Here is a 13,875-nt window from a genome sequence, read left to right as displayed (position 1 = left end):
TATATATATCTTTCTTTGCTGTTTTCTCGTTTGCTAGCCGACTCCTTCTTTGCTTCTGGCTGTGTAGATTGGTGTTATATATGGAGCGACCGGATCTACGAGGCCGCAAAACCGCCTGGTGCTGCTATTCCTGCTAGGATCTCTCGTGGTATATATAATAGCTCTGAATGTACACAGACTAGTCACTGACAGGCGTATCATACCCCTAGGCCGGCCGCTCTCGTTCTATAGCGAGTAGGTCTCTTTTCTTTTCTTGCCTGCAGACTCCATTCTCGTCTCTTCAAGTCTACATGTTTCTGACCAGTTTTTTCGCCAGGTACCTCCTGCTGTCTCTGTCTGTTTAACTGTGTCCTGGCTAGGCTAGCCGCATCAACCTTCTATCGTATTCGGGTCCTGCAGATACACCCCGATCATTGGGCGGTGTGCTTTACGCCTCAATGTGACCCTTCAGATGAAGTCTACCGCTCTTCACTCTATTGTGGGCTATCTCCATTGCAAACGCATGTTTACATTGCAGAGCAACAGCTTTCACGGCAGTGGCAGTAGCAGTAACAACAGAACAAATAGCCCCAAAACCCCTGTCTCGCCTGTAGATAAAGTTTGCAGGCACCGACACACATATTTTTCGTATCACGCTTATCTGTTTTATATGTCACTGTACTGCGCCTAATTAAATCGAGCAACATTGTGATTCTAGATGATTTCTTCCTGATTCACCGCTGAACGAACCACGCCTGGAGGTCTGTGTTAAACGGCACGAATAACGGATGATCCCGGTTATAGCAGAAGCTGCTGAACAGCAACACATGCGATCAGCCCGCAGACGCCACCATATAGTAGAGGAAAAACAAACAACTGGCAATAAAAAAGACATTTACGTCTTGATTATTATTATTGTTATTACTATTTGTCCGTTTCTCTCCGTGCAATACGTGCAGTATAGTTCAGTTAATGAACAATCAGCCATGTGGGAGAAATCGATTGCTAAACTGTTGACACCATCATTGCCACACCCTGCACGCTACGGGTTAAACCTGGGTCGGGTCACGTCGTCTCTACTCACGCAGGTTTGCCACCTACGACTTCGTTTCTCTCATTCATCCTTCATTCATTGACTTCATTACCGAACTAAACATATTGATCCGCTGATGACCAATACCATATGATGAACTACCGACACTCCATTAACCTAAGCTTGTAAGTGCGAGTAGGGCAAATAGAGTGCCTCAAAATCGTTTCTACAACACACTCATCGTTGACACCACTGCCATGAGCAAACACTATGGTGTCCACGCGTGAACCACGCGGTTATTCATGGAGCTTTCTTCTTTTGATTTTTTTTTCATGCGTTTGCTGCGTGCTATATGCAATGCTGGACACCTCAGTGTTTTTCTCTCCGCACTTTCGTGATCCGAGCGTTTGATTTTTTTGTGTAAATTCGGATCCGGAGTTCGCACGACGACCACGGTCGACGGCCTGAGGGCTGGCCACCATTAAGGGGTTTATGGATTCTATGGAGCGATACATGGACGTAAAGAGAGTCGAGTGTGGGCGATGCCTCCTCTAAGTTCCTGCTCCTGGATTCTTCGAATCGGGTCAATGTGCAATTAAGCAGGAAGCGACTGGCGAAGGCTGGAGAAGAGAAACGAGGCAGACGAGAGGATGTAGGTATTCCAAATATTAGCTGCTGCTGGTGAATGGAATCGTTTTGCTGCTCTTACTGCTTCTGATACTGCCATCGGATGGGGTCGCTGGTGATCGTCCAAGTTTCAATGGCACCTACAAGCGGCATCTACACATACATACATAAAAAGGAGGGGGAAAAACCATGAAAACGGCGAGGAAAAAACAGCCCCACCAAAAAGGTATCACATAGAACACTGTTTTAAGTGTGAGCACCGTCCTGTACTTCTCATTGAATTGGCTTCAAGCTTGCTTCTCCCTATAGCCCTTCGGTCACTCCCGCAATGTGGGGCTCAATGAGCTGGAAGCCATCGGGCTCTACATTGCGATACACATTTCACTTTTGCATACACACGATGACGTAACATATTACACGAGCACATCGAGTGCTGCATATATCCACGGCCACGCATGTTACGCAGAACATGGCACTCCGGTGAAAACCGTTTGCGTTAGAAAGCGTTATCCCTCACAGTCTTCACGCGTTTACCTCACTTTATTCTCGCTGTCTGTTTCTATCTCTGCACTCAATAAAACTGTCACCTGCCGCGCGCGGAAGAGGGGCTATTTATGATCTTACTGATGTCGTAGCCTAGAGCTGGTGGGGGCTGAATACTACGAATGAAGCTGGGCGGGGACAAAGAGGCACGAGAAGCCTGTGCGCAGCCTGCAGGGGTACATCAGCTCGAAATGAATCGCACGCTCTGTGTTCAGAATAAACCGGAAGCAACTAGCAAATGAAACGTTCTCCATTTCTTTAACGGCTTCCTCCCTCCCTTAACAGCTACCCGACGAATTGCCACTCAAGAGACCTCTGCTGCTACTACTGCTACCCCACAAACCACCCATAAAAGATGCGGGTGCGTCCGCGCGTGAGGCGCTGATCCTGATGACCGACGGCTTAGAACGAGCCATGCTTATTTCACGGTCTCCAACAGAAGTCATTACAAACGAAAAATTGGAAGGAACTGGAAAATTCGAGGAACTGCTGAGGTTGGTTCGCTTGCGATGGAGCTCAACAGATATGTGAACGCATCTTTAAATGAATCGTATGTTTATTATTTCTATAATACGTAACGGCACAAATAGGAAAAACACTCATCTGAAATTGCCAACAATGGCGGTGATCAATGATTGTGTACATGTTTCATAGGTCAAGCCCGCTATTGTCGCTAGTGTAGCACAGTCGATCAATCTCGTTAATGTAGGTATGTTGTCTCGGTAATGTTGGTATCATTACCAGGATACACCATGCGTCAAGCAGTAGCTCATTCATGCTTAGATCCTACCTCACCTTGATGCAATTTGTTGTTTACATAGACTTCGTGCATTTATGCCATTGTTGTTACTATATTATTGTTATAATTCGACGGTAACTTTTATAGCAGGCAGCCATTAGACAGGTCAGTTAGTCTATTGCCGATGATTGTATCATGATGATACTATGTACTATATGTATGTACATACACAATGAACGATAATAGCATGATATGTCTGATGTTGCAGCTATAGTAATACAACAAAAAGGGGAAAACTGCATAGTATTGAGTTATTCGATGGTTACTGTTGTTTTACAATAATGCCAGTAGTAATAAACTGTTGTTATTACAATACGGTTATGTTGTTCTTTTATTAGGTATTTATTATCGTCCATTCGTACCCATCGTACGCGTACTAGGATTTCTACTGATGTTTCTACCATTTCCACGTGTCGCATAGTGAGCATTTTCCTATTTAGTTTGTCGACACCGTCATAGTGGCTCCAAACAGCTCCGGCACGATCTGATTTGAGTAGCTCGACCTTCTAATGATTTTTTCTCGTTCGTACAGCCATAGTAGCTCAAGCTATGTCAGTGAATCCTGTCTATTTATTCTTTAACGTGTTTTGATCACATTATGCTTCTCGTTCGTGCTGGCGTCAGCAATAGCGGCAGACGATGGTTGCTTAGAGGGCTAAATTGAGCCCAGGATGCTCGGCCGGGAGCCGATACTCAATCAGACTACGAACGGTAACGACGTACATATATATATATATATATATATATATGATACAACGTTGACGGCTGGAAGCTATAGTGGCTACGCTAGTGAACTGGGTTATTTTACGGTTAGGTTTAAGCCAGCCTTTGACTAGTTGTTGTTCGCTGGCTATAGCTATGGTTTGTTGGCCCTTGATAGAAGCAGCAATAGGACGTACTGCACTTTATCTACACTTTAATTATGCCATAGGTTGTACCGTTAAGAGCGTTACCAAATAGAGTTTTGCCAGACTGCAAAACAGGTGTGACCGAATAAAGAAAATACACTTTTTTTTTCTATAGTACATGAAACGAGTTTTTAAACTGGTTTGTGTGTGACCTACATTGTTGCGGCAGCTGGTTTTGTCGTTATGGGCGTGGATTGGCCTTCCGCAGTTGCGCGGGCCTTGTCACTCTCGTTGATTCCACCATCTTGGCCTAATGCACTCGCAGATAGCATTGCAGGACGCCCCTACCAAACCTTTGTTAGTCAAATTTTATTACGTCTTATCAACGTGTGCTGTGCTTTCTGAATTATTGCGTGAATTTGTTACTGTAGTTAGCTTATAGGGGGAGATCGCGATAATTCGCGGACTGAGAAGTCTGCAGTAACAGTCGGCGTCCGTCGCAGCAAAGAACAGGACTAGGACATGAATCGCACCGCCCCATTCGCCTAGACGTTTTGTTGTTGGCCTATTCTTGTAGGATCTGTTCGAACAAAAAGTAGCAACGTTTTTTTCATAATAACTCTACTAATTCTGTTTTTGTTCGTGTTTCGCTTCAGCCGCTGCCTTCTGCGAGTGAGCTAATCAACAACAGCAGGGTCAACATGTCGCTCATGGCGCCACAGTGTAATCCACACATGGTGGCGATGCTTGGTAGGGTCGCTATCGTTGTCGTCCGTCCATTGAAGAGCAGGCGCAGGCCACCGCCGCCACTGATGTTGCCACAGCGATTTGCTACTATTGACAGGGACGCCTTAAAAGCATTTATCTAACCTGTGTGACCGTAACGTCTGTCTCCCTATCAGTGGCTGGGCAGCGTATACGAATTGACTAAATATCCCAATATACGAAAGCCGATGACAGTACAACCGTAGCTGATGCCGAAAAGCAATGTTCCCGCTATTCAAAACCAATTGTGGTTCTAGGTCTAATGGCACAGCGAATAGCCTTGTACGACCTTGGCCATGAAGGGCTGGAAGGAGTCGGTCCATCGTTTAATTGTATAGACCGACGCAGCTTCCATTAAAGTGGCTGTAGCGGCGAGGCCTGCCGCCCTTGCCATGGCAACAATGCTTGAAATAACTGTAGTTTTCATTGTAGTGGATGCGATTCAACGAAGCTGACGCAACGTGACGATAAACAACATGCATCGTCTACGTGCCATTGGACAACAATGGCCCAGTTCTGCGTGATAAGGAGAACGGCAAGTGATCATAAACGAGCGGCTTAAGAACTGTTGTTTTTATGTCTATAGTTAGCAGTTGGGTATGACGGAGTCGTAAGGGTCTATGCTCAAATCCTGGCGCAGACACACTTCGTTTCGGGCTAAGAGCCAGTCGCCTGCTGGACTAGTTTACGGCGTAAAACTTGAAGCATTCATATACTACGGGTTTTGTTGCATACAGAGTTGGCTGAATGTCGACACAGAAGCTGCGACATCGAGGCAGAGTTTATACTGATATGGTGTTGTTGATGGCTCAACAAAATGACGCTGTCACCGAGCAAGCGCTAGGACACTTCAGGCACACGGCACGCGTTGTGCAGCAGCCATTGCTTTTAACTGTTAGAGATTTTAGGCTCAAGAATTGAGCCACTGATCTAGCGGCATTAAGGATGCGACAACTGGCAAAGTTCAAATAGGCTTTTTTTTTTTTTCTTAGAAAGCAAGACTGTGCAATTTGATTGGGCCGTCTCTAGGCAAAAGTCACGATGATTGTCAGCACAAAAATCACTACTACGAGCCATCGCGTCACCGGTTCTTTGCATGTTTTTAATGATCGGCTAGGAAACAATATTCGATAACTCTCTGTATGGTTAGCGATATTCATCACGTATCACGGACATTAAGCGCTGTCGATTTTAGCCGCAAACAACAGAAAAACCCCAGCTGCCAATTAATGACCCCATAATTATGAGACTTTGCCATTAAAAATAAGCAACAAATCTACTTGAGTAGAGTTGTTGGTTATTTTTAGTAGTCCCAGCATAGGCAAGCATTTGGTTGGTGAACAAATTGTTCCTGCATTTACAGTACGTAAAGAGTAAATACGTTTTTTTTTGAATTTTTGTTTTTCGACGCGGTGTTTTTCTAGAACGAGTTGCGTGTGAAACACTTAATACGCAGACAGCTTTTCCACAAGCTTCCGTTTGTCATTGTCCGTTATACACGACATGATCCACAAGCATACGACCTCTGCAGGCTAGAAGTGTCATAGGCCGTACATGTAGCCAATTGATTATTTAATTGGGACCGACAAAATTATTCGATGACTATCGTGGACGTATATCCGTTCACGCATGCGCACCTCGATCAATCCGCCCAGCCCAGCTGGAATCAACTTGAAGCCTTTGTCATCAGGCCTGGATCGGGGCAAGCGAACAGAGTGGAGCTGTTTTTAGCGGTGAAAATGGTTTCGAAGTTTTTAGATATAAAGGGCGGTCCGACCTCAGGGTCGTTACGCCTATTCCGCCAAAAAGACAATCAGTTTTGTGACAACCGTATCACGAGCGAATTCGGCCTCTAGTTAGGCCTTAAGTCACTCACAAGCGCAACCTCTGACCTCAGGAAGAAAAGCATGCTTAAATCTACTTGAAAACTTTTTAAGATCTTCAGAGCAAATTGACGCCATTCAGCGACAAAGCTAGCCATTCGACCCATGTGCTATGAGTCTTCCTTTAAACAAGCGACTAAACTCTAAACTATAGATATAAAGATTTTTCAGATTTGCTTATTTATTATATTATAAATAGATGTAATGTATTGCAACATTTATCGTTGAACTCTCACACAGGTGGAACCAGACAAGGATAGCTAATTGGTTAGATCAAGAAGGAGCAACAAATGGCCTTCAGCCAAGTTGTTTCGTTGCACTATAGTACAGTGTCGTCATTTCTGTTCGCTAACCGCGTCTACATACATAATACATTTTTATAACTTTTTCACAACAACGTAGCGTCTAGTCACACGGACCGGCTCCACAGGGTCTCATTTGTAAATAAATAAGGTCGAGCTAAATAGGTCAAGAGTACCAATGGTGATACCAAACCATCTGATAGCACCACTGAAAACAGGCCAGTTTTTACCGACGACATTGGAGCATCCCTTCGATTCGAATTTCGCCCCTGCAACCGGTGTAAGAGACGCAGTGAACTAGTTAGGCGTCCCAGAAAAAAACAGATCCTTACGGCCTAGGCAGACACAGCAAAAGAGTCCCCACGGGACAATTCGAACTGAATTCACCGTTCTCTAGACAGGTATATATGGTGGATAGTCCTTAAAGAGGCAGGTACGATCGTCGGACATTATGGAGCAACGACTACAACAATTATTACCAACAGCTACAGCTGGAAAGATTCTATTAAAGCGTTTTGCTGTGCACAGTGATTTGCGATATACTAGGGTTCTGCACGACAAGAGCTATGTCCTTCGGGCAGCAGAGCCTTCAGCTGTGGTGTGTGGATGGTGTCAATCTATTCGTGTCTGGTTCACGATGCTGTGGTGGACGCCTTACCTCTCAGGTGCGGATAACTTGGTCTCGATGAATGAAAATGTGGTCTATTTTATTACTAATAATTGCAAACACCACCGGTCTGTAGCTCAAAGTCAAGGATTTAGCGCCACGGTGAACTTCTATGTCCGTGATATTTTTTATCCGCCGTTGCGGCATCATTAACCGTAGTGGGATCTTTGTCAAAAGTGAGCTTGGCCTCGTCATACTCGTTCGTGTTCGCCTAACCTTCCTCTGTCTGTTACCCGATTGAAGGGAGACAACGTCGGTCTGAGTCAGAACCGCAACTGCACAACAGTCGAAAATGTTCTACTCTTTATTGTGTGCAGCAATATAGACGAAACTGGGCACCTCCGCATTTCCAGCGTTCATTCACGATTCGATTGTTATTTAGTAAAGCTTTCCGATCTGCTTATTTAACAAATCGCGTGAGGTATAGAGACGCATCGATAATGCCCACGACGGCAACAACAACGATGGCAGAGACATAGGCTGTGAAGGCCCGTTGTTCGTGAAAAACGCTGAATGGTTTTGTCCACAGGTTTCGACGACTCCGTCACCAGCCGATCATCCTGAGCCGCAGATCGGAGGAGAAACAGTAGGAAGCATCAGGAGACTGACGCCAGCGGCGGCGGAAACAAGCCGCTACGAAAAGCCAGTTACACTGGCCAGGATCACCTGTTATTGCTGCTTGCGTCGAGGTGTGTGTATTAACAGTAAATAATTGGGTTTTTGCCTTCGAGCAAAAGGGCAGGCAGTTTTTTCGTATTTCGAACGTAAAGCGAAGACGACAAAAACAAAGACGCCGTTGATGAGAACAGCATACTGACTGCTGGATTTTGGTAATGAGTAACTCGTTGAGAACTCCCATTAGAATTATGCTGGGGATCGTGCAATGAATATGGAGTACTTTAGATTATGCTTTTGAGGAACGCATGTTATGTATATTTATTGCGTAGATATGAAGGTGTTATTTGCTGTCCCTCAGTGTATGAATGCCTATGGATTGAGGTCTGCAATGTCCTGGATGATTTTTTGACTGCTTGCACTTGATTACTGTGACCATATTGAAAACCAGAGCTGTTGGTGTTCTGAGAAAGTTTCTGACGAGGCATGACAGACTGATGAATACAATGTGTAGCAGCGTGATGTTGATTAGGTGCTTTGAACGCGGTGATACGTCTATAATTTTTCCAGCTTCTTATTGTCATCACCATAACAGGACTCATATTATAGTCCGGTACCCTGGTGCCACACATCGTGGGGTAGTAACGTTATAAACTTCGCGAGAAAACTCATCTCTCCGCTAGCCTTGCAAATCCTTTTAGTCATCGAAACAGGAGATCTCCTTGAGAGCCGAACACAAAACACGAACACGTCCCGCTTATGTGTATAATGGCTTCGCCATTGCTTCCTCTGTACGACGCTACATCATTATTACTGTGCCTGCGAACTATGTCACGGTGTTAGAATCCTGAAACGGTGAGAAGCCTATGGGCCTGACACCCGACGGGCACCACCCAAGTTGTCACTTATGAAGATTTGCAACTTTAACCGTTCACGATTCTGTACATTCGCGCGCAGCCGAGGTCATCGTGAATAAGCCATAGGCTCGTAGAACCCCCGGTCGGCAGACAAAATGCTGCCTCCATCCCCCCTCATCGTCTGCTTCATTCGTGTCCGCAAACGGCGAAGTAGTTGCAAAAAAACCAGCAACCAAAGTTACCACTGCGTACAGTGTAACTAATGCAGCAATACACCTAGCCGTGACGAAGACCGGGCCCCTATCAGCCCATCGTCACCGTCAAGATAGGTTATGAGGAACGTGCCCATAAAAACACGTACATTTTCGGTCTCTGTCAATCCGCCTCGCATTCCCATAGACGCGTTGCTGAAGCATGCGTGCACGCACGCACGGGCAAAGGGGAGAGCGTATGGCGAAAATAAAGGAACAAGGCTTAACCATGCTTGTCGTAAGTAGCCTGCTTGCTACACCCAAATGTCGGGCAGTGTTGGAGTAAAGCCATGTGCTTTCTCCTGCACCACTTTTTTATCAGTCGTCTATCGGACACACACTGACCCTTTGGGGGGGCCCTACAACGCGAGTAAAACCTTTCATCATCCCTCTGTTGATCTGGCCAATCAACAACGATCTCTTCTGTACGTAGCCAAGTAGCATAGTACAAACAGTTACCACCAATACTACTGCAGCGCATTTAAATTGTCTATATAGAAAAGGAAAGAGAGTGGTGAACAACAACCAACCTCCAAGACAACTCCAATAGCCTCCTGCAGCGTTTCTATCCATGGTAGCGCCGTGGTCTCGGTTATGTTCGACCGCAGTGGGCCGTTCGTCTGTCTACTTTCGGGGCCTTTTCTGCCTTTCGAGCCGCTTCTGCCAGCCTTGTTGTCTATTTCCTTTCACCTCACTCTGTCTTTCGTTCTCTATAGCGGGTGTCTGTAAGCGGGTGCAGCGTCCCGCTCCGGGGGGACATAATGTGAACGCTACTGGCCGGTGCCTGCCCCATGTACTGCTATGGTTGCCTTGTCTCTTTATGCGTAGCAACAGAAGCAGCGGCACGAGGAGGTTCTGACAAGACACAATGCGAGTCAGACGGTGTGGCCCCTTGGTGGCGACCACTCTTCTTTGCTGGCTGGTACATGCACGCGGCTGCCGTCCTTGTTGCCGCTAAGAGGGAAAAGCGCCGTACCGCACCATAAGCGAATATGCAACGTGCAAAGAATAAGGAGCCGTCAGGTAGCTAGGCCAAGCCGGCAGCCACGACCGTGTGATACGTTTACTGCATGACGTGATCGAACGTGGCAACAGCGTCAACGATATAGGAGGAATGACGATGTATCCGAAAGACGGTCTATACTAAAAGGTGGGCCTTGTACCGAAGGCCTTAGGCAGAAGCGGTGTTGATACGGCTACCCTGGCTTAGCATATCCAGGAGAGCATACATTTATCCATCACCTATAGAAGACAGCAACGCCTGTTTTATCAGCGAACATTTAGGAGCCGTCGTCGTCGCCGACATTGCTTGTTCTTGCATTGCTCTGACCAGGTAAGTTTACGTCGTAGGATTTCCTCACACGCGTTTCGCTTTTTTATCTCCATCGATAATTGAATATAGTAATATGCATTACACAAAGTGTTACGGGTTGTTTGAAAACCCTGTGCAAACGGTACAGTGCAGGGGCTTAGCGTCCGGTACATCGTATTCTTTCATTTATTTACGTGGATCGCTTGGTAGATGGTCACATGGAAGCGTCACATAGTCGCCGAAAGAGGCCGAAAATTCTATTATCTATTATACTGAGAATTTGCCGAAAACTAAGGCCGTTAGCGACTGTATTGGGAATAGTCACTATAGGGTTACATAGTTCCGTATAAAATAAATAGAACCACGAGGAATGGAAGTCTTCTGTTATATTAGTAACTGCAAAATGAGGGATCTGACCATCAACTAGCCGTGCACTATGTATACCATACTAGGAGGAAAATCATCACCGGCTTCTGATATGCGCTACTTAACGTGTGATCAGATGAATTGCAACGTATGGGATCACTCATGATGAGATCACATACGCTAACATTATAGTAGACGAAGTTTATTAGCTGTTTATGCATAATAATGAATGGAAACAATATTTCGAGGGCTCGTGATGGCTAGAGGACAACGTAAAATAGAGCAAGCTTTACTTTTTTTAACCATGAGATTGGAAAGAGCAACACAGATATCAATGTATTTATCTACTCAACCTTTCGTCAAGGCACTGTTCGGTCCGATATATCCCCATCTTTCGACCTTTAAAGTGTACATGAATTCACGTTATACTGCTATACTTCGGTACCGCCACACATGCGGCTCTGTAAATAGGGAAAAACTTTTCCGAGGTTTCATTGTACGTACCTGTATAACGCGCATATTCAATCCTGTTTCCTGTGCGAGCTGTTCCCGAATATGCCGGGTAGGTTTCGGTGTCGCCGCAAATGCGGCCTTTAGCGTCTCGAGTTGTTTGGCCTTGATTGTGGTACGGGGTCCTCGTCGCTTCTGGCCTCCGCTGCCGTCGTCAGCGGCCGCGGCCGTCCCAGAGTCTGGACCCGAACCACCCGAGTCAGGCCTCTTGAGTCCCGCTAAATCTGTCATTTGGAGCTGGTTGACGTTTGGACTGTTCTGACCACCTGCCGTTGCCGGCAGTTGAGTCAGTGGTGGTTGCGGGCTCTGTGGGCCCAACGAGAGAAGATCCCGTTCTACCGAATCTTCTCGAGGTTCCCGTTCTAGCAGAAGCTCGGACTGGCTGTCTTGCGTCTCATCGAGGTCGAGCGAGTGGTCACCAGGTGAAGATGACATCACTGAAATAGATATAGGACAAAATAGATAAATGGAATACAAATTCAGCTTTGTGCGTGAACTTATGGAAAAGCCTCAAATCTATCGCTTCTCCAGGTGCAGTACCTTGTTTATGTTTAGTCGAGTTAAAAAAAAAAGTACATTGTCAAAACATCTAGGTAGAGGGTCTGTCTACCCAAGCAAGTAAGTTCACAACATGAATTGAACATTCAAGTAAATATATCGATGTATTATTGACTACAGAAACAATAACGTAGACGTACTGTTCACTGAAGGAGAACGTTTCTTTTTGCCGCTAGATATAGCACAAATTTATCTCTCTCGTTTGCAACATCAACATGCGTGTAGAGCTTCGTTAAGAATAATGGAGGCGGAGGATCATGACTGGGCAAAAACTGACATTTTTTAGGTGCAACTAGGCGATCCGAATGGATGTAGCATATATATATGACCGATAGGAAGCATTCAACACGACCTCATCGGGCACTCTAACTGGAAAGACCTTACGAACAAGAGTGTAAAACATACTGCCACAGCGTATTACTGAAGTGATATGACTGTTAATTTTATATTAAATAGTTTGTCTACAATAAACTATACGTGGCCAATCTTCATGCGAAAACCTACATTATCCGAACACAGCATCGAACGGGTTGCTTGCGGTTACAAGGCACCAAATGCCATATTTGCAGGGCCTTTGTAGAAAGACTGATATGGGTGAAAAAAGTGGTTTCGATAGAACATCAATTTCCCTACACACCTAACTGCGAAAATAAATTTAAAAAAAAAAAAAAAATGTGAGTTACTGTATTATAGGGGATGAGTATACGACTTGGTCGCAGTTAAAATTTTCTAAAATCATATACAGAAATATAACCCCACAGTCTGACGATGTAGATCCTAATGAATGAAGAAGCCTTCTTGTTTTGTATTCCACAAATCTTGTAGGCCAGGCTCGCTGAATCCACGAACACATTATCAGCTGGCGATGATACCTCTATGCAGAATCTACACCATCAAAGCACCGATCGACAGCATTTTGTCCGCGTATTGTGGTCTAAGTAGAACCAACAAGATTCAGACAGCTAAAGATTTGCTGAGGATAGAAATAAGACCGGGAACATAGTAAAGGAGCAATAGCTCGTCTCTTCTCTTCTTTCTGGGTTTTTTGGATGGATCTGAGACTTCGATACGGATTGGTACTACCGCAATCCTATTGGAGGTCGGTGAAGCTGATCGGCCCACCAGCTACTGTACGGGTTACCCCAAAATCTCAGAGGCACCATTCCAGTAAAGGACAGGGAAGTCCGCGCGTGACAAGATGGGGTAATCAGCCAACGAAGAGGGGCGAGCGGGACGGCACAAGCAACCGCGTTTGTATCCACGAAAGCCCACAAACGAAACAACAGTTTTAGCGCGCGCTGCATGACTCGCGCGGTGATCGCATCGTCCTGCAGATGCCACCAAAGAGAGGTCGGCCGCTGCTGCTGCTGCGTCTGCCCCTAGCAGCTTGCCGGCAAAATCGTCTCAGTGTCTAATAGCTTTGGCTTGTGGACCCTGCCGTTACTCCGTCAAAAGCTCTGCCGGACTCTGCCTAGAGGGTTGCAGGGGCATAGACAGGGCAACGAACGGGCCAAGCATGCTAGCCACGTCCTGTCCATTAGGCTGATCGATAGACTGGCAACCCGCTTTTTTCTGCGTTTCGTGTTTTCGGTCTGTCCCTCTCGCTGTCAGTCTTGCCAGGAGACTCTATATGAATGGTGGCATCCAATAGCAGTGTGAGGCTAGTTGTGTGGTGGCCATGGCCGCAGGCTAATACTCCCGACCACCATTCGCTGTGGCAGGGAGGCGAGCTGGAGGCGATGCGAAGATTGAGGTAGAGGTGAAAATTATCTACTCGTAAAAGTCCTTCTTTATAGCCTATATTCATATAGTTTTTTGCATTGACAACGCACTTGACAGAAAGGTAAAAATGTAAGACATTTGCGGGTGCAATTTTCGATCTGGAAAAGTTATCTAGACTAAACAAACCATCAGTTATATACGTCGACAAGTATTCTATATATTCTGTTGACGTCGCGTT

The 13,875-nt window shown here is 45.7% G+C and overlaps 1 protein-coding gene across 1 annotated transcript in view; it reads right to left on the bottom strand.

Annotated features, from left to right (window-relative positions):
* The window catches only part of LOC111253197 (LIM/homeobox protein Lhx1-like), a 160,391-nt gene that overhangs the window by 46,257 nt on the left and 100,259 nt on the right, over nt 1-13,875 (bottom strand). The window contains exon 4 of the mRNA XM_086992610.1: nt 11,352-11,794. Within this exon, the coding sequence (XP_086848736.1) occupies nt 11,352-11,794 (443 nt within the window). The remainder of the gene's footprint in view (nt 1-11,351; nt 11,795-13,875) is intronic.

Source organism: Varroa destructor, unplaced genomic scaffold (assembly GCF_002443255.2).
Source record: "Varroa destructor unplaced genomic scaffold, Vdes_3.0 BEIS01000006.1, whole genome shotgun sequence".
NCBI classification, from domain to species: Eukaryota; Metazoa; Arthropoda; class Arachnida; order Mesostigmata; family Varroidae; genus Varroa; species Varroa destructor.
Note: the sequence above shows the minus strand (reverse complement) of the source record. Positions and strands in the feature narration are given on the sequence as shown.